This window comes from Borostomias antarcticus, assembly GCF_949987555.1.
Source record: "Borostomias antarcticus genome assembly, chromosome: 4".
Lineage (NCBI taxonomy): Eukaryota > Metazoa > Chordata > Actinopteri > Stomiiformes > Stomiidae > Borostomias > Borostomias antarcticus.
In genome coordinates this window covers 7909330-7930819 of record NC_140237.1, presented here as the reverse complement: position 1 = coordinate 7930819, position 21490 = coordinate 7909330, and the positions used below count along the sequence as shown (strand labels likewise).

Here is a 21490-nt window from a genome sequence, read left to right as displayed (position 1 = left end):
GAGCACACAGAGAATTAAATTCGGAATCCCCCCCGCAAATTACTAAGACTTGAATCATATTTTTTTACGACCCCGTAACTGTCTTTGTACCAGGCCGCTAGGGGAGAACCGGGTCAAAAGTCGCACTTTTTGGTTTGATTCCATTTACTCCGAAATTAATAGAGATAGAGATTCCACATGTTATGACACACAACTTGCACATGTCCTTCACTATTATCAACTGTAATTTTCATGCTAGGATATAAGAGCTTAACATAAATAGGGCGAGAACGGACCGAGTGCAATGCGACATTTGTCCCTGCCGAGCGGGACAGAAGTCTCATAGGAGAGGGGCAAACGTCGCACGGCTGCAAAATGTGTCCTATCTCTGTTTTTTGGGCATGTAATTCTCTTTACTTTCAACGAATGTATTATTAGACATAATATCATGTTTGTATCAAAGTAATCAATGTTATAGGTTCAAAATCCATAGAAATAATGCGGGGTTAACAGCAATGTTTGGCGATAGGATAGCCTATCGGCAGGAAATTAATTTATTAGACGAATGGTTAGTCTGCACTAGTCATTTCCTTGTCTCGTTTCCACTTGAATATAACAGCCTATGAGCTGTCTTTCTTCCAGGAATTTAACAGCCTATCAGCTATCATCCTTTCAGGAAAGACCACCCCTAGTTGACCTCACTTATCCAGGTGCGCGCGGAGACCCTTACCAGTCAGTTGCCAGTGCGTTCGCTCGAAGTGAAATGTCAATTTATCACATCAAGTTGCGTCTGCTTCTCCACAATATTTAGGCTATAGCTAAGTGATAATCTGCATACAAAGTTGGTCAATAGCATTAGAAAGATCATTAAGAGAGCTTTCATTTGACCTGTTCATTCTGCCCAAATGTCACTCGCGCACCCCTCTGGTTCTAAGCCATCACAACGCGACTTCTGTCCCTCTACGGGACGCGACTTCTGCCCCGCCACGGTCTCCTGTCATTTCTCCCTGGCTTGCAGGCACGACTTGATCGCACGAAACTTGAAACCTATGCTATCATGTAGCCAGCAGATGTGCTAAGAAAAGTGCATATGTTTGCAAACTAATACAAGTTAACACAATTTTACAATCGAAAAATGCTTATGAGACCATTATTTTACTTGGAGCAAAAGTGGTTTTCCGTCGTTCTCTCCGTCAAATATGCTGCGATCGCGCCCAAAATTTGAACGGAGCTCGTACACGGTAATATGCGCAGGCATGTTTAACCACGTGATTGCAGGTCCAGTCATTCTGGAGAAAATGGCAACGCGACTTTGGTCCCGCGCGACTTTTGACCCGGTTCTCCCCTACAAGCCTGTGGAAAGATTGTAGCTAACTTGTGACCGGGCTCAAATTGTACATACCACAAATAGGGATAACAGTTGTATTAAAAATACTTATCCTTTAACAATGTTTGCAGCATCCATAGATGGAGTTCTGGTCCACAGCTCGGAGACTATGTACTGTAACTTCCCATAGCGATTTTCTACATCGTCTACTTGAGTTGAATAAGAATATGATTAGGTTACTCACCATAGTGAAGATGTTTTTATTTATTTATTAAAGATGCAAGTCTTTTCTAACGGGATATATAGATTCGGCCACCTTCCCCGTTTTTACATCTATTTCTGTGTCTTTAGTACATATCCACAAATTCAACCATTCATGTTCTTATACATCTCTGCGAGTCGACACTCTTGAGTAAACATAGCGTTGACTTGCCGGGAACATGTATAAGAAGAACACAACCGGTTGAATTTATGGATATGTGCTACTAAAGATCCAAAAATAGAGTTTTTTAAACCAGGGGAGGTGGCGGAAACTATATCCCCGGTAGAAAATGCTTTTTTCTTTATAAAAATGTCATAACTTAGCAGCGTAACTAAATCATACACGTTCGAGACTCCATATAGACTACCATAGATGTAACTACAATTTCCATCCTCAGGTACCATAATGATGAGAACCTTGGTGAAAAAGACGGATACAGGAGGAAAATCCTTGATAAAATGGCTTATGAAGAATTCCCTCCTTGCCTCCCAAAAAAGGTGCAAAAAATGCAATCGAAGGATGAAATTCGAGAGAACCACAGCCACAAAGGATCGATACAGGTGGTAAGTAGCAAATCACAAGCATTCAATTGTCTTGCGTAGATTATAAAAAAAACATTAACACTTTGGTAGCAGAAGGGGAGGAGTGTGGATTGAATCTCCTGCCATTGGGCTGGTAGAATCCAATTATCCAGTAGGCTATACATGACAGAGCAGAGTGTCTAATTCCAAAATATGTTCTGTAAATATTACTGGAAATTAAACTGTGTATAATGTCTTGTACATGCTAACATTTGTCCGAAATTAGTTTCTACCACAATAGCCAATGACGAGTCTTATCCCAAAAACCTACATGAAGTCAGCCAGACTACTCAATCTGTGATGCTGATGTTTCAGGAGATGCAGGAGATGTAGAACATTGTGTTCCATCCGAGACGGTTCCATTTTTTCAAAGTCCCACCTCAAGCTGGGCAAATGGATGAACATTTTGAAAAAGTAAGTGATTGTTTAATAACTCATGTTCATTTTTTACCAAAGGATTTCTGATTTTGTGGTGGGTGCTGGACTAAGGGCATGCAGCTGAGAATAGTTTTGTTGTACATTTTGAAATGTCAATGTGGAGCAGCCATAGAGGCTAGATCAATGAAGAGGTTTTATATTATATTCAGCAGGCTTTATATGAATGAATCAGCCTACATGCTGGCTGTCTAAATGCTTCTTGTGTCCCATAGTGTATGCCAAGGTCTGAGACAGAGGCAAGTGGAGTAGATCGCAGACGGGGTATGTGAGAGCAATGCTACGCTCACCAAAGTGACCACAGCACTCCGGAAAATCTGTGAGAAGGCAATCAAAAGACTGGAGAAAAGGCGTTGCATGCGCATCGGAGGGAGAGGTTAATTTGTGGTCATCGACAAAAGTAAAATCAGACATAAGCGCAAGGTAAATTTACACTCACCGGACACTTTATTACACACACACATGCACACTGCACGCACGGACATTCACAAGTCCTGGGCCCAGATCCCTTTCCTTGCACCCTAACCCGGTTCCGTAATCCTATTCCTACCCCCACCCTACCCTCAACCCTGCCTCTACCTGGACCCAGGTACTGTACACCCGCACTCACAGACACACACCAGTCCTGGGCACAGTTCCCCTTACCCTCACCCGGGTCCGTATCCTATTCCTACCCAACCCTCAACCCTGCCTCTACCTGCTGGCACACACACACACACACACACACACACACACACACACACACACACACACACACACACACACACACACATACACCAGTGTATACTATATACACCATGTCTCTCCTATAAATTATTTAGCCCTTTTTGCTCTGTAAATTGTATATTCCCCTGTATATTGTTCCTTAACCAATGCCATGTCTCTTCTATGAAGTATTTATCCCGTTGCATTATAAATGTTTTTAATCTATTGTTCTGTAAATGTTCTTAGCCATTATAAAATATGCTCCAGGAGCTTGCTCAATCGTCTCGTTAAGAGAGGTCAGGGAATAATTTTTACATCTCACTTTTCTGGCCCCCGGATGATACTGTTTTTTTGCTTCCCTCTGGAATATGTCGGGATGGGCCCTATGCCCAACCCCCATGGCTCTCTGTGAAGCGCATTGTGTTGCCTGTGTATGAAATGCACTATATTAATAAACTTTGACTTGACTTGATGTACACCTCTAGTACCAGGTAGGACCGTTTATTAGGTACAGCTCTAGTACCGGGTAGGACCCTTCATTAGGTGCACCTCTACTACTGGGTAGGACCCTTTATTAGGTACCTACCTGGTACTAGAGGGTGTACTTGGGGTGTACCCATGGATGTATTAATAGAACGGGTGTACCTAATAAAGGGTCCTACCCAGTACTAGAGGTGAACCTAATAAACGATCGTACAGGTGTACCAACAATTAGCTTACGTGGCTAAGAAAAATAATTGAATTAAATTTAGGCAATAGAAATTGTTTCTTAATTTCAGCACAGCCTGCGGATGCATTATGTTTTGATTGAAAATCTTTGTCTGCAGCCTTTAATATCACTACTCTTTCATTAGTATGCAAGGGGGCGGTTCGGGAAGACATGGCACCGGATTACTGGAGGTTTGTGGTAGTGAAAGGCGCCCAGTCCATAGGCTGGTGGAAACCAGATCAAGGCAACATCTCCAACCGATCATAGGGAGCCATGTGAGGCCCGGGAGTGAGATTATCAGTGACTGCTGGCAAGCATACGACAACCTCTCACAACAGGGATATGTGCACTACCAAGTCAATCACAGACGCCACTTTGTGCACCCAGGGACTGGAGCTCACACCCAACACATTGAGAGAGCTTGGCGAACCGTCAAGGAGAACATCTACCGGTTCAGAGGGAATCTGACACCCCAAGCTCTGAAGACTAACCTTCGTTTTATTGAGTGGAACTACTGGCTCGGTAGGCTTCATCCTGTTGGGGTTGTCGGGCGCATGTTCAAAGACATTCGGGCTTGCTACCCTGTGTAATCATGTCACTGGACACAAAATATTAACACTTGTAAAGCCTCTTTCTTTTTACTAATTGTTTCTGAGATCTGTGTTAATAAACTTGTCTCAAACTATGCTGTGTTGTGTCCTTGCATATGATGGAATCAAGTCTGGAAAGTCATTGCTTTTGATGTTTAAGATCTTGAGGCCATGGAACAGAAGATAATTTAATATTTTTATTTTGTATGTGTGACCCACCCAAAAATACCAAGTGCCACCACTAGGAGGACACAGGTGCAGGATATAGTGACAGGAGTGTCTGCCTCCCTCATTAATTCAGGAACCAAGCTGTCTTATCACTTCTGTTCTACAGGTTTGTATTAATTTGTAAGTCATATATTGCACTATATAAAGTACTGACTTGTGTGTTGACAATTTGAGATGTCAGACATAGTTTCATAAAGTTTTGTGCTAGCCAGCAAGGCGCGAAAGTTAGCTAACTACTAACTAGCTAATTTACCTAGCTATAGTTTGGCTACTGATAGAAACAGAAAATGACAGATGAATCTTTTGCCTTCTAATCTCCCATTTGGATTTCAGTTTTGTATGGCTCAATTTCGGTTTATGTAAATAGAAGTTAATAAATGTTGCACTGGTAGGAGTGTAAGTGTTTGCTAGTCTTTGCTAGGATGCCATCGCGTCATTAGCAACGTAGCGGCGTTCCCTTCTTTTTTTGATATACAGTATAGGATCATGCACACGGGAAATCAGTCCTTAGGAGAGGAATCTGGAGAAGAGATCTTCACTGCGGATCACCGTAAGATAAATCCTTGAACAGTGAACATGCAGAGATGTAAATTAACACCAGGCCTCCCAGTCAGTGAGTAGTTTTATTTATTTAGTACTAGGGGTGTCACGAGAACCGATACTTCTGTCGTTTTTTCTACAACGCAATTATCCCGGACTTTACGGACACATGGGTACGAGGGTTGGCCACGGCGGATGGAAATCTGTGCTCTATTCATCAACACTTGCTCTGCTATTAAATAGCAGTAAATTTTGTTAGCCAACAAGGTGGTTTTGCCCTCTGTTAGAACAAGACAGCCAGTGCAAAACTAGATATGTCTGTATTTCAACATTCACTATCACCATTAACATTCAACATCACCTTATACCCAACAGATGAGACGTTCTAATTATTGCTACAAAGAGGTCATCATTGGTGGGGGACAACATGATACTGTGCACTTGTTTGAAAATTCACTTGTCACATTATGCTCTTGGGGGGGGGGGGCATTTTTATAAGGAAGTGATTGAGAATGTAATATTTCATTGGTGCTAATGCATTTTATTCACTTTTTTCCTTACAAAGATGTGTTTATAATAAATGCAACAAAGGCGGTGCTGTGGCTGGAGAAAAACAGTAATTTATTTAAGTGTCCTGTCCAGACACCATCAGTCTTGAAACTAAATGAGAAGGACGAAGCAGGCCCTCCAGAATTACAGAGCTGCCAGTTCCCAGGAGGACATGAGGGCAGCAGCTGACCCCCTCTTCTTCATTTTTAAGCGCAATGACGACATGGAGGTTTTCATGTCAGAGGTCCGGGACAACCTGAACCTCAAAGTTTTTTCACTCGGTAAGTAACAGTAAAATGTAATGCCACTGGAATTGGTAATTCTATGATGTTGGTGATGACTGTTTCAAAATCTTAACTTGTTTACTACTCCCAATGTAAAACAAGACATCTACATGTTGTGTTGCTGATGAATTGCTGTCATGATCTCCTTGGGGGCAGCCCGCAACTCCACTGTGGCTCAGTTTGTAGAGCGGGTTGGAAGGTCAGCGGTTCGATTCTAGGATCCTCCTGTGCTCATGTCAAAGTGTCCTTGGGCAAGAAACTGAGCTGTGTGTGCGATGGGTGGCATGGTGGAATTTGAAAGCACTTTGGATAAGAGCGCTATATAAGAACACCATTTACCACTAGATGGTAGTAGTGAGTCAATGCAATTAAAATGGCGGTATTAAAGTCGAGCTGAAGTGGATGTTAGCGATCATCTAGCTTCCGTAGTTTGACGTATTTCCAGCTGAAACAGGCTGCAAGGGCGGGACATTGGAACAGCGGAATATTCGAATCTTGGGGCGGGACATAACGTTAGTTAACGAAGTAGACCTTTTGATTGACAGGGTGGATGTCGTGAGATCATTGGCAAAAAAGAAAACTCTACAAGGTGACGTCAACTTTTTGGGATGTCTGTTCTCCAGGGAAAATAAATCAGAAACTTTGGTAGAAGATTACAACATAAGTAGAATTTTGTAAATTTTGGGGCATATATCGTTAAATAGGTTGACACTATGACCAGTGATGTGACCCAAAATGGGACCAAATGCACCCTTCATTTCAGTGCGACTTTAATTTCGCAGCTTGCCTGTGGATTGATTCGAGTTTCTGTGAAATTACACAAGTTGCTCCTTGCCCAAACTTATGTTGGGCGTGTGTAATTTCTGAACCAGAAACTATGCTTTCCAGGTGTATAGTGTTTAAAATGCTGCTCTTTCAGCACAGAAGCTGGGTGTTCGATTCCCAGTCAGGACATGGCTGTCCTGACAAACCTTATGCTCCTCAATTGACATTGAATAGGATATTATGTAGTAGCTCCCTACTATCCAATATTGGGTGAACATTTATACCCAGATGAGCTTTGTACTATAGTGCATAACTTGAGCACATAAACGCACATTCTTTACATTGTCAAGCAACTTCCCACAATGTTGATTAAGCCAATCAGTGCCACAAAGGCTAATTCTTTGCAACAATGCACAATGAATTCTGAGAAACAATGCACTCAAATTTTCCATATGACAACCAGAGTATATTTTCTAAAACCAGATGTTCTCCTTGTCTAGTTCAAGAGAAGGAGGAGGAGCCTACACTCCAGCTGGATGAGGAGGAGCCTGCGCCCCAGCTGGCCCCCCAGCCAAGAGTTTTCCTTGCTTAAGCAGGGTGATGAGCTCAAAAAGAAGAGAGGTTGTTACAAGTGGGCATGGGGAAAACCAACAGCTGAATTCTCCCCCAACTCATGAAAAGGGTTTTTGGAAGGTGTAACTTGATTTGGTGTGATTTCATTTCACCATGGCATGATTTGTTTTAATTTTTAGATCATAAAAGGAAGGGTCTAAAGAGGTAGCAGCAGATGCCCTGGCAGCGAGGTGAAGAGGAAGCGACGCCGCCGCAGCAGCAATATTGGTAGCAGCAGCTGTAACAGTAGCACCAGTAATGGCTGCAGGGGCAGTAACAGTAGCAGCAGGGGCAGTAGCAGCAGTAACAGTAGCAGCAGTAACTGTAGCACCAGTAACAGTAGCAGTAGCACCAGTAACAGTAGTAGCAGGGGCAGTAGCACCAGTAACAGTAGCAGCAGTAGCAGGGGCAGTAGCACCAGTAACAGTAGCACCAGTAACAGTAGTAGCAGGGGCAGTAGCACCAGTAACAGTAGCACCAGTAACAGGGGCAGTAGCACCAGTAACAGGGGCAGTAGCACCAGTAACAGGAGCAGCAGTAGCAGGGGCAGTAGCACCAGTAACAGTAGCAGCAGTAACAGTAGCAGTAGCACCAGTAACAGTAGCAGCAGTAGCAGGGGCAGTAGCACCAGTAACAGTAGCACCAGTAACAGTAGCACCAGTAACAGTAGCGGGGGCAGTAGCACCAGTAACAGTAGCAGCAGTAACAGTAGAAGTTCTTCCTTTTAGGGCTCATCTTCATGACATTCACAGGTGCATGTTTCCGTTTGCCTGTGTTTCTATACTGGCCTTCCTCCATTGTTCTCTCCCTCCCTCTTTCATGCATCACCTTTGTTTGTCAGTTGAAGTAGGTTATATAATTGCAAGGACTGAGGCTCTAGTTAATTTGCATTTTTTCCTTCTTATTGCCTTCAAGAGAGAGCTTCTACCTGTTAAGCCAATCGCAAGATATTTGTGAAGGTTAGTTCCTGAACCTAGTGTTAGTGGTGACACTAAGAGTTAAGGCTCAGTGAGTCGACGGCCTTCGCAGTGGAGTTTGGAGAGTAAGACTTCTCAAGCTAGCTAAGCGGCAAACCCGCAGAGCTAGCTAGCCACGTTGGGGACATTCCAGCACATGTTCTAGACTGTTAGCTAGGATTTACAGTTTAAGCCGATTCCTTATGAACCAGCCGTCAGCAATGACCAGTATTCACTTAGCTAGTAGCTAACGTTAGCTAGTAGTACCTGGCATTATTAGCCTACTAGCGTTTTTAGCTAGCATTTTGGCAAGTGTTGTAGCTGGCTAGCAGTCAGCTAGAGGTAACGTTAGCTAGCTAGCTAGCTACTAGCTACTAGGAGGAGAAAAGAAGGGAGAGTGCACGCGGCCGCCATATTGCATTTTGGCGGCCACTATATGTTCCTTTTTCGGACCGCATGCACATACCCATTGAAGCCAAATTCCTTGAGTGTCACACACAGTGGTTAAGCTAAAGCTAGAATGTAGAAACTGAGATTAGGCTACCCTGTCTGGTGTTTATGGAATGTAATGCTACTGTTCTTTTTGATTGAACAATTTGATAATAAAGAAAATAAACCTTGCCACAGAGTATGATTTGTAGACCGTGCAATTAGAAAAATGTAATTACATGTGAACTAGCCTACTGTAGAACTTAAGAAAAGAGCATGGCTTTAATTTACAGGTCCGGTAACAGGTAATTACATAATTATGAACTATTTACAGGTCCGGTAACAAGTAATTACATATGAACTACTGTAGAACGCCTGACTTTAATTTACAGGTCCAGTAACACGCAATTACACGTAAACTATTGTAGAACTGTAGAACAGAGATTCACTCCAATTTACTAGTAAATTATAAAATAGTTCATCCATTGTTATGAAATAGTTAATACGTTGTTACAAAGTAATTTATATGTTGTTACAAAATAGTTCATACGTTGTTAGGGACCTGTAATTTAAAGGGTTACCGAGCTTGCACCGATGCAGGCTCGCAATTTAAGGGTTTGACAATCCACTCGCACTCCAAGCGCAATCGTCGCTAATTGGTTTGGGACGGGCCTTACCATGGCGAAGCTCAGAGTGAGGGGGAGTGGATAGGGCGAGGGCCTAGGGGGAAGGGGTAGGGGGAGAGGATAGGGCGGATCCACTGAGGGGGAGTGGATAGGGCGAGGTCCTAGGGGTTTGTTTGAGATTGGGCCCACGTCTCAGCCAAGTACGTCTACGACGTTACTTTTTGCCGACATCATCACTGTTTCATCGCAGCCCCGGAGCACCCGCTGACGATGGTGCGTGCATATGGGTCGGAGGCCCAGGAGGAATAACTCAGCGCTACTGCACATTCCTTTAACTGGCAACATTAATCAACTTTATCGCTAAATGATGCATATGGTGTGCGTGATATTGTTGCAGGCTCGCGCAGGCCATGCATTGCACTGACTGAACAGTCACCGACGTAAAGTCACGTTAACTGTCATTTTGCTGTGTCAAAATAATAATGTCCAACAATTCGACATGTGTGGGCTTTCAGATTGTTGAGTAAGACAATGTATAGTGAACGATTCATTTTAATTGCATTTAGCCACACACAACAGTATCAAGATATATACTGTAGGCTATATAGAACAAAAAAAACACAAATTATATAGGCCTACTTTTCATCTTGTGCCTTTTTTTGTTCTATTATGGAGTGTGCGGGACCTTGTTTCCATAAGCTAAGTCACACAAATTGTATGATGATATTAGTGTGGAAATAGATCAGTCTTTAGGTCTACAGCAGGATATAAGCATAGCCTAATCAATTCCCTTGAAGCAAAGTCTTCATGAGTCAATGTCATTCCTCTCACAAGACAATGAGAACAGTGCTAGTTTACCCATTAAAGCAATACATCGTGTTTTCTCGGAACTGCGCCCCCACAGGCTCTGCGAGTAAGTGCACTGTCGTACTGTCGTTAAGTTATCAGATTTTCTTTTTCTGGCTTCCACCAAGATGTTTCGCTTCGGTTTTCTCACCTCCACCATGATATCATTGAGCTAAAAAAAACACATGATATCCATAGACGCCGGAATAGTTAGCTACTACTGTGTTGTTTAAACACAACGTTGCGCATGCACACTTCAACTGAATGCTGCACCCCGGGGTCACGAGTTTTAAAAGGTAATACATGTCAATGTATTATCTTTCTGAGTAGACTGTTTGGACGATTCAGCTTACTTTTAGTAAATCTAATTGGAGAATTAACACCAGACATGTTTGTAAAGGTCCATTGATTTATTGATTTAAAGGGCTATGGGCAAATACATCCTGGCGTAGTGAGTGAGTGTAGCCTATTTTTGATCTATTAGGCCTAAGAGAACATGAGCACTATAGGAATGTATAATCTGATACCTTTAAACTATTTCTAGTTTAATGCCGTTTATTATGGAGACAAATGTAACAACATACAAGTAACAACTATAGCCCACGGACCCGAATGCACGACTCGGGTAAAGGTAAACTGAACATAAAAGTAACAAAATAGGGGATAGCCTGCATTTTAACATCCATTATTATCTTCCGAGGTAAATACAAATTATTAGCCTACTACAATGTAGCCTAGCCTACGCACCCGAATGCACGACTCGGGAGACCGATCACAACAAGGCAAACAAATGCTTATAAAAAACGGCAAACAGACAAGTGCTTACTTCTAACAACTGATCATACAAGTAACAGCATGGGGGATAGCTTACATTATTATTATTATTATTATTATTGTCTTCGGACGCACGACTTGAGTTGCATTCTTTGCCAGTGAAAATGAGCGTACCCGGAAGTCATTCACATTCGGATATCACTGCGCCCTGGGAGTCATGTGCCCTCGTGAGCCTCCGCTCTAATGAGGATTGCGCCCTAAAAGCATGGAATCGTATTTATTATGATGAAACCTATCTTAACTATATATTATGCCTGCTGTCAGCACACACACAGTTTTCATGAGAAAATGTACACTTTCTAGTTATTATTAGGGGCCCTTTGCTATGGTAATAGGAACCCTATTGTAATATTATTATTTTCCTGAAAGTGGTCAAATAACTCGAAAATGTTATTGGCATGTCTGCCATTTAGTGTGTAGTCCAAAATCTGTCAGTCTGCTCTGTCTGTTACTCACTCTCCTCCTGTCTGTCAGTCTGCCCAGTCTGTTACTCTGTCCTCCTGTCTGTCAGTCTGCCCAGTCTGTTACTCTGTCCTCCTGTCTGTTACTCTGTCCTCCTGTCTGTTACTCTGTCCTCCTGTCTGTCAGTCTGCCCTCTCTGTTATGCCGGGTTCAGACTACAGGATTTTTGGGCCGATTTATCCCCGATTCACCCCTTCCAACAATTGGAGGAGAAATCTGGTCTGGAATGTTGGTAGGGGCGGATGATCGGCCCAGATGATCTTGTAATGTGAGGGGTTTACAGATCCAATCTTACATCTCCCGATCGGCTCGCAGACCCATCGGGGCGGCCCCGATAATATCAAATGATTGATATTTATGATGATTAGGTCCCGACTTTACAAGTGAGACGGCAAGACCAGTGGTTCGTTGCTCCCTCGGGCACGATAAGATCCTGTAGTGTGTGCTGAGCCGTTATTTTCAAATCTTGCTGTGTGTGCTTGTTTGAAATGCGCAAGAAGAATATCTGTTAAGATTCTCCTTATGTGCGTGATGTAACCCGATTTCGAAATTGGTTAGGATTTTAAATATCCTGTAGTTGGAGCCCGGCATTACTCTGTCCTCCTGTCTGTTACTCTGTCCTCCTGTCTGTCAGTCTGCCCTCTCTGTTACTCTGTCCTCCTGTCTGTTACTCTGGCCTCCTATCTGTCAGTCTGCCCCCGTATGTTTTAATTTTCATTCATTTTTTTTTCTTCTTAGTTGCAGGTTCCATTGTGTAATTGAAGGTCTCACATAATCTGTAATATAGGCACGTGGGATTAGGAAATGTTGCATGCATACACAAACATACTATACACACACACACCCACCCAGACACACACACAGGGAAAGGAAGACACACACCATCAAACTTCAACTTTTTCTTGACCTTCTTTGAGAACAAAATGTCATTCTCTTTCTTCCCCTACAAGGTCAAAGGCATTTTTTCCAACTGCACCAACAATGAGACCAGTGTGGCTACTCTACAGGCTTGAGATAAAGTTATTTCCTTTCAACAAGATAAGGCTGCAAGTGACTGCACTGCTAAACAGACAAAGCACAGATGACAGAAACGCCCCCCCCCCCTTCACAGAATGTCCTATAACCCCAAACCAAGCATTGGGTTGATGTGGAGATTCTCTAATGTTACACCAGGATGAGACAAGGCAGGACTGACCAGAATGGAATCCCACATCTGTCATTTCTGTTCTGTGGTCCCACTCTATCCGTCTTGTCTGTTTTAAACCTGTCATAAAAGTTAAACATTACGAAAGGGTGGAGTGCCCAGTGGCCATGAATTTGTAATTTATTTATTATTATCCTCTTTTCTGGAAAAAGTAGACCATTGCCTTTATCTGGTCTAAGTATATGATGGTTGTTAAGTGTTACTAATGTCTCTTTTGGGCTATGTGAGTGATATGTGTCTGCACTGCAACTATGTGAGTGGTATGTGTACTATGTGAGTGATGTATGTGTACTATGTGAGTGACGTGTACTATGTGAGTGATATGTGTACTATGTGAGTGATATGTGTACTATGTGAGTGATGTGTGTATTATGTGAGTGATGTATGTGTATTATGTGAGTGATTTGTGTACTCTGTGAGTGATGTGTGTACTATGTGAGTGATGTATGTGTACTACAGTATGTGAGTGATATGTGTACTATGTGAGTAATGTATGTGTACTATGTGAGTGACATGTGTACTATGTGAGTGACATGTGTACTATGTGAGTGACATGTGTACTATGTGAGTGATGTGTGTATTATGTGAGTGATTTGTGTACTATGTGAGTGATGTGTGTACTATGTGAGTGATATGTGGACTGTTTTATTTTATTTTTTATTTAAACCTTTATTTAGACTCGAAAAATCTCTGAGGTTTCCCTCATTTTCAGAGATGACGAGTGTAGATAGAGAAATTGCATACAACAGGGATACAGAGAAATTACATACAACAGAGATGAAATCAGATAAAACAGTTACAATTAGAAACACAATAGCCAGACAATACCCGTTTAAATTCAGCTAGGGAAGGAAGCGTCGCCATCTTTAAAGAATGCTGAAGAACATTCAAAGAACTAGGGGCAGCAATGGAGAAAGCTGATTTCCCAAGCTCAGATGTGAGTGATGTGTGTATTATGTGAGTGATGTGTGTATTATGTGAGTGATGTGTGTATTATGTGAGTGATATGTGTACTGTGAGTGATGTATGTGTACTATTTGAGTGATATGTGTACTATATGAGTGATACAGTACGTGTACTATGAGTGATATGTGTACTATGTGAGTGATGTATGTGTATTATGTAAGTGATGAGTATGTGTATTGTGGTTGTCAGTTTTATTTTAACTGCACTGGTCAGGAGTAACACTCCTAATCTCACTGTATTCTGTTCAATCACAGCAAAGCTTTCTAATCTCCTAATCTAAGTGGTTATAAGGCATTGATGTTACTTAAAAGGCCTCTGCTCCTTAGTGAAACTGTAGGGAACAAATACATATGATGGAAATAAAAGTTAACTGTTGCTATTTCCTGTTTGTTCCATGGAAGACCTTTATCACTTTATAGTATGTGCTTACTGATGACAGGCCAGGAATCCAACCAACCATAAACATCACACTTCAACACAGAATGCATGTTTAGCCCTGTTTTAAGGTGACTTATGATCATATACAATGGTTCAGATCAAAACGTTGACAAAACTACCACTTTTGAGAAAGTCTGATAATTGCTCTACCACCGTTTTGGTCATACAATGGATGTGGGTGGGCAACTTGAAAAATCTTTCAAAAACATGTTAAACTCTCGATTTCAAAGACAAGAAGCTCACCGAGGGGGTACTTGGTGTCTGTTGGGGTTCTGACATCAAATTCGCCGCCAAGTATGAATCCTGTAGGGTTTTATTGATCATTTTATGAAATCCATTGACTTGTATTGACCGTTGTAGCGACCGTTGTAGATGTGTAGATCAATCCGCAGAGGGGATTCAGGAAGCGGAACTACTTACGGTAGCTATTGTTATTGTTTATGTTGCTAGGCTACCTAGTTTGCGGAAGTTTACACACGTATGTGCTGCGACTAAATAGTTCTATGCTAAATATTTTAAAAAGCCTTTCCAGATGTACTAGAATCTTACTTTTTGTGGCAAATTATGTCAGAATGCCAACTAACACCTCGGTGAGTTTCTTGTCTTTGAAATTGAGAGTTTAACATGTTTTTTGAATGATTTTTCACGGTGCCCACCCACATCCATTGTATGACCAAAACGGTGGTAGAGCAATTATCAGACTTTCTCAAAAGTGCTAGTTTTGTCAGCATTTTGATCTGAACCATTGTATATGATCATAAGTAACCTTAAAACAGGGCTAAACATGCATTTTCCCTTTACTACTCCTTTAAGTTAACGTAGACCAAATTGGCAGCTACCTAGCTAACATTATCATTACCTAAGGTCAGTGTAGCTACCCTTAGCTAACATTATGTTAGCCAACTTTGTGTCGCCCTCAACCCAAACCTCTATGCGTTGAGTTCTCTTTGACAAGTAGGGGAGACTGGGGACGGTTGCAACAAGGGACGGTTCCTTTACTTCCTCCAATCAAAAACATGCTAGAGTGATGACACTCATCCTGTACATGCTCAGTTAGACCCTCCCCCCAACCAAGAAGAGAGAGAACACATTGGACATCTGCTGATGCATTTATATAAGAAAACGTGTTTTGGAGGTATGAAAGTACATTTTTACATACGTTGTATTTCTGTTGTACTGACCTTGACCTTTTGTATGAATTAATCAAAACTTACTTGGTTTGAATCATTGTTTTGTTGACTTCCAAGTGACATGGTTAGTATGTGTTAAAGTCAGTGTGTCTAGCTAGCACATGCTGTTTTGTCATCGCTGATGGCTTGGGGACAGTTGTAACACTGTTGTAACTGTTCCCAAGCTAAATAGATACACAGACCACATCAAAACAGACCACACAACAATAGTTTTCAACATAAATAAGTTACTGTGGGGTACATAAAAGGATACTTCCCCGAATACAAATACTTATCCCCTGGAACTAGGAACCTTTGGGGGTACAGGGTTATAGGAAGGGCTGTACAATGCATGTGCTACGAAAAAAATAGTTTTGTGCGATGGATGACAGTAGCAGCCGTGCGATAGCCCGTGGACCATTCAAAACAATTTGGGAGATCATGTTGATCGTTGCTCAGTGTTAAACCACTACCAAAACTATAGCTAGCTAAACACATGGAGTTATATTCCATCAGTAGCCGAGTTTGTGGCGTGGATAGTGGCGAGACTCTGCCCCCTCGGGTTAAAGCCAGTCGGGGACAGTGTAGCCCTGTCTGGGCCATCCACCGGTGAAGACAGTGTGTCTCTAGCCTACTCAGGGGCCATGTTGTGAGGTTTGTGGCATGGATAGTGGCTTGGTGGCAAACTTCGCCCCCCTCGGGTCAGAGCCAGTCAATACAACCTCTTAAAACTGATACTTGACATCTGACATCTGATACTTGGGGGGGGGGTACCTACCCCTACTTCTACATTACATATTCCAGAGCGGCTACCCCTACATTACATATAAGCAAAAAAAAAACAGTTTCACCTGGGGGCCAGAAAAGTGAGCTGTAAAAAATTATTCTCTGACCTCTAGAGCAAGCTACCTGACATCTGACAACTGATACCTGACATCTGATACCTGACAACCGATACCTGACAACCGATACCTGACAACTGCTACCTGACATCTGATACCTGACATCTGATACCTGACATCTGATACCTGACAACCGATACCTGACAACCGATACCTGACAACTGATACCTGACAACTGATACCTGACAACTGATACCTGACATCTGATACCTGACATCTGATACCTGACATCTGACTTGTGATATCTGACAAATATCTATGTGACATCTGACAAATATCTCTGTGATATCTGACACATCTGACAATATCTATGTGATATCTGACTCCTGAAGATGCCCTAAATTGGCCACCAGACTGGAGGTTGTTTTTACACATCACAACTGTGTCTATGAATGAATTTCCCCTTTTTTAATTCTTTTTTTTAAATATTTTTTTTATGTTTTTAATTGTTTTAAATGTTGATGGAATGGATTTGCTGGAGCTAACAGATTTTTTTTGCGGGGGAGGTTAGTTCAATAAAGTTACCAAACAAAACTATGGGTGTGTTCATTGTCTTAACATAATAGGTGCATTGCAAATTATTATTCCACTCTTCCATTCCATTCTATAGCCTATGTCTAATATGGAGAGATTAAATAGCATCTCCACATTGACTCAATGTAGGCCTATGTTCCATGCATAAACAAACAAAACTCAATAACTTATTTGTTAAATATTACCAAATAAATAATACTATATAATTATTGTAAAACAATACATATTTTCAGAATACTATGCTCATTGAGACAAAAAGCAAGTTAGTGAAATTGAAGGTATTTTTAATATGTTGCAACCGTCCATATATAGTGTTGCCAGGGTTGGGGTCAGTTGCAACGTCTGATTTCTTCCATTCAAACAAATATTGTGAATGATATGTCATATGCAATCATCTTTAAATGGTATGGGTAATTGGCAGACATATCTAAGTTTTATGTATTAAAATGATTGGTCTAGTCCAAATAGTCTCAGAGTAACTGAGAGAAATACACCAAATGTTCCAACCGTCCCCAGTCTCCCCCTCTTCGTTTTCATTAATAATAGCGTAGGCTACTTGCAAATTGTGTTCCATTACCCACACCTACATACAGTGCACATACAGTGGTGGAAATATCAGAGCCAAGGAATGCAAGACAGATAGAGAACAATAAAGATTCTCACCGTCTCACTCGTGACATTTTTTGTCTTAGTTTTTTGCTGATTTAATTTTTTTTCTTCAAAGTAAAATATTGTATTTTCCTTGGTTTGTAAAATAAAACATTTTGAACATACTTTTTTTGCCTGGATTGCCTACATGATCTTAATCAAGAATTGGACAATGACTATTTCACTATATGACACACTTGCACGCCAATGGGGCCCCATGTCATGCAGTAGGTGCCCTTTTTTCATTTTCGCCCCTGCCCTTAAAAAATCCTGTGCCCGCCACTAAATTTAAGTGATATAGGTCAAAACAGCGTTACATTTGGCTTAAATATTAAAGGCACAATTGGTAAAATGAAGAGCCGTTTGGGAGCCTCTTATTGCTGAGCTGAGCCAAATGATCTTGCTCACTAAAAAGACCCGGAATGCCCATCACTATTATTTTTAGCATTTTTGGTCAAGGACTTTTTGAGTTATTTGACCATTTCCAGGAAAAGAATAATCAATCAATCAATCAAAGCTTTATTTGTATAGCACATTTCATACCCAGAGGCAACACAATGCGCTTTACAGAGAACAAGGGAGGTGGGCATACGACCCACTCTCTACATATTCCAGAGGGAAGCAAAAAAACAGTAATCACCCGGGGGCCAGATAAGTGAGCTGTAAAAATTCTTCCCTGACCCCTCTCAACAAGACAAATAATACCAACAACAACAATAACAATTGGGTTCCTACTACCGTAGGACCCCTTATAATAAGTCTGAGTATGTCACTCTGGATGTAGGAATTGAATGAAAGGATTGTTAAAGTCGCACCGAAACGGATCTTAGGAATCATCTGGCTTCCATAGTTTGACGTATTTCCACCTTTAATTTCTGTGTGACTTTAAATTTAATCTGTAGGAAATGCCTTTTAGACACCAAAATAAGATTTAAAATGCTGCAATTTGCCCTTTTGAGTAGTAATACCTTTAAAAATACAGTAGTTGCATCACACTTGCTATTTTGTATCAGGATCTATTGGCTCAATACACACACACACACCTACACACACACACACACACACACACACACACAGATAAGGTCTGTTGCTCTCTCTGAAGCTAACTTTAGGTCAATGATAAGGCTGTGCTCATTCCTTGCAGTCCATGGTTGCCTCCCACTCCTGCACTGAGACATGGGTTGAATTGCAAACAAAAAACGAAAGCCTATTATGTTATTTTAGGCTGCATTAACATAATATAACAGATATCAAAAACAGTTGTGCCATGCAACCAGTTGTAGTTTATCCAGGTTTGCAATGTCAGCTTACAAACCTATAAAAGTATCTCACCCAAAATATGTGAGATGATCATATAACATTAAGACGATTAGTTAGTCACCACAGGCACTTGGCATCCTGCTCTATCTACCCCAACTAGCACCCCCGTGTCCAACACCCCCAGAGTCATAGGGTGGCACTGCCAGGCAAGGCCTACTGCTCTCAAAGCTGCCTGGCTGCCAAGGTAGCTGCCTGCTATCAGTTCCTATGTGAGAGGAGATATCATTCGCATGGGGGTGGGTGGGATAGGAGTGTTGGTCCTCATAGCATTCCTGAGCCACAGATCAGGCTGTTTCCCTTTAGCCTACACTCCCAGTTTTGTTTTGGGTAACACTGAACTTATAATATTTAATAAAAACCCAAACATTACATATGTTGTTCATTCTGTATATTTTGGATTCATAATTGTATTGTTTTTTATTTCTATTGTATTGTTTGCTATACATGGCTCCCTTGCAAAAGCCCCTTGCACTGTGTTAATGGGACTCCCTGCATAAATAAGCTAAATAAATGAAATAAACACTGCTGTGGGACGTGTCCTGGCAACCATTTCAGCAATTTGTAATAATTGCTCTAGAGCTCTGTACCAACAAATTAGTAAGGAGTCGAAGGAGATCGGACTTCAGCATCAGCATTCTAATGAATTGCTGCTGTATCTGTACTACTGTATGTGGGGAAAAAAATCCATCTTAATTTCAACTCAACACAACACAATATTGACCTGGAATACTTGAATGTATATAACATGTAATTGAATTTACTTTGGAAATTTACTATGTACTTCATCCAGGTTTTACCTCCAACACAAATGATTCCGCCATTAAAGGTGCAGTACGCAGTTTGTGATTTCCTGTTAGAATTTGGAAACATTTTGAAAGATTTTGATTAAATGCTACTGACAAAATTACCACCCCTTTCTTCAGGCCTCCCTCCAAAGCCACTCTTCCAAACTGGGGGAAAACAAATGATACTTGCTAGGCATGTAGGTAGGTTGACAGGCAAGCCATCCAATCATTTCAAGTTGGCAACTCAAAATTGGATGCATTTATTACAGTCATGCGATTTAAGACGACAGATTATGGATTCATTTCATTTTAGTGTCTGAGCACTTTAATTATTGATTGCTGCCAGGATGAAAAGAAAAAAAGTGCTTTTGACCAAAATCGCATACTGCACCTTTAACATCCTTAAGGGAAAACCTCCAGTAGCTCTCCAGGAGTTGTGCACTCATGGCATACAGATATGTCCAAGGTCAGATTAACTCGTATGCAATGAGAAAATTAAGTTGGACCAAATCCACTAAATGGACAGGAAAAACTTTACCTAATGATACAAAAAGAAACTAAACAAGTTTTCTCTAGTACTCCAGATGGTCCAGATGGTCCCATCACTGAGAATATTTGATAATGGACTCTGCCCCTCTTTGACAAAAAGGTTACTGCTGTAAAAATGGGGTTCATGGTGTGGGACAATGATTCAACCTTCGTCCCTGAAATCCTAGTTAACACATGTTCTGCACGAAAATTGAAGTTGATACTTTACTTGTATTCTCTCTTCCATTGCAGTGAATCGTTTTGACCAAATAAAAACTGATACTTTTGAAGACAATGTCAGCAGGTTTTGGCCAAATGTCCTATAAAATATTGCCATATGGCCTTGTACAGTGAGACATGTAGAACATAAACTCACAAGTCAAAAATAACTCAACACTAATAAAGGTTAACAAAAGCACTCACACTGAGAAGTGATAGATGAAGCATTTCCACCCTGACGGTCTTTCCAGAAAGTTATACACACGTCCTTGAATGTATGCGCGGGTAACCACGGGACGGGTTGCGCTGTATACCGACATCCGGGGGTGAAGATTTAACTCGTGCAAGTGAGACAGGTGCGGGTGAGTGACGGTTGTACGGACGGTGATGTCCTCGGCCCGCATATTAATGTCCTCAGGCATTAGGTCCCTTGCTAAAAGCCTGCTGTTGTTGCAAATGAATGCCCCAGGATCATCCTTGGTGCCTGGCGCTGCTTCTGACATCTCCAAACCTGCCTGTTGTTTTCCTAATGGTGCAGTGGAAGACCTCAGCATGTCCCAGTTGCTCTGTATCGTAGTAGCAGATGACATTATTCCAAGGAGTTTTCTTTTTTCCCCAATGAGCAGAGCAGACGCAGCAGTTAGTAGCTAGTAGCCTATCTCCACCTCCCTGAGTCCCTCAGCTTGACTGTGGAACACCTTGGAGTACAGACTCATAGCCCTGTTTCGTGACGTGCGCGCACTACCTAGTTTCTGAAATGAAACGGTATCACCTCAAACATGATGTAATAGGCTACTTATCCGTTGAGCACTGAGGGTGGGTAGCCTCTCTCTCTCTCTCTCTCTCTCACAAACACACACGCACGCACGCACTCAGACACACACACACACAGACACACACAGGCCTACTGGCATAGTCAATAATGCCATTCCACAATCATTTGATATGAAAAAATATGTTTCTGACTTTTTGGAATCTGCACCATTAAGAAGTTGCCCTGAAATTGCATGGAAGGTTTATATAGAATTCACCCAAATGACCTTGACTATGCTAGTGGA

General features: G+C 41.6%; 1 protein-coding gene across 1 annotated transcript in view; it reads right to left on the bottom strand.

Annotated features, from left to right (window-relative positions):
* kcnq1.1 (potassium voltage-gated channel, KQT-like subfamily, member 1.1) overlaps positions 1 to 21022 on the bottom strand; it is a gene marked incomplete at both ends in the record, with an annotated part of 96670 nt that extends 75648 nt beyond the window's left edge. Inside the window, one exon of the mRNA XM_084437281.1 lies at positions 20637 to 21022. Coding sequence (XP_084293407.1) covers positions 20637 to 21022 — 386 coding nt within the window. The remainder of the gene's footprint in view (positions 1 to 20636) is intronic.
* Between the last annotated feature and the right edge of the window lie 468 nt (positions 21023 to 21490).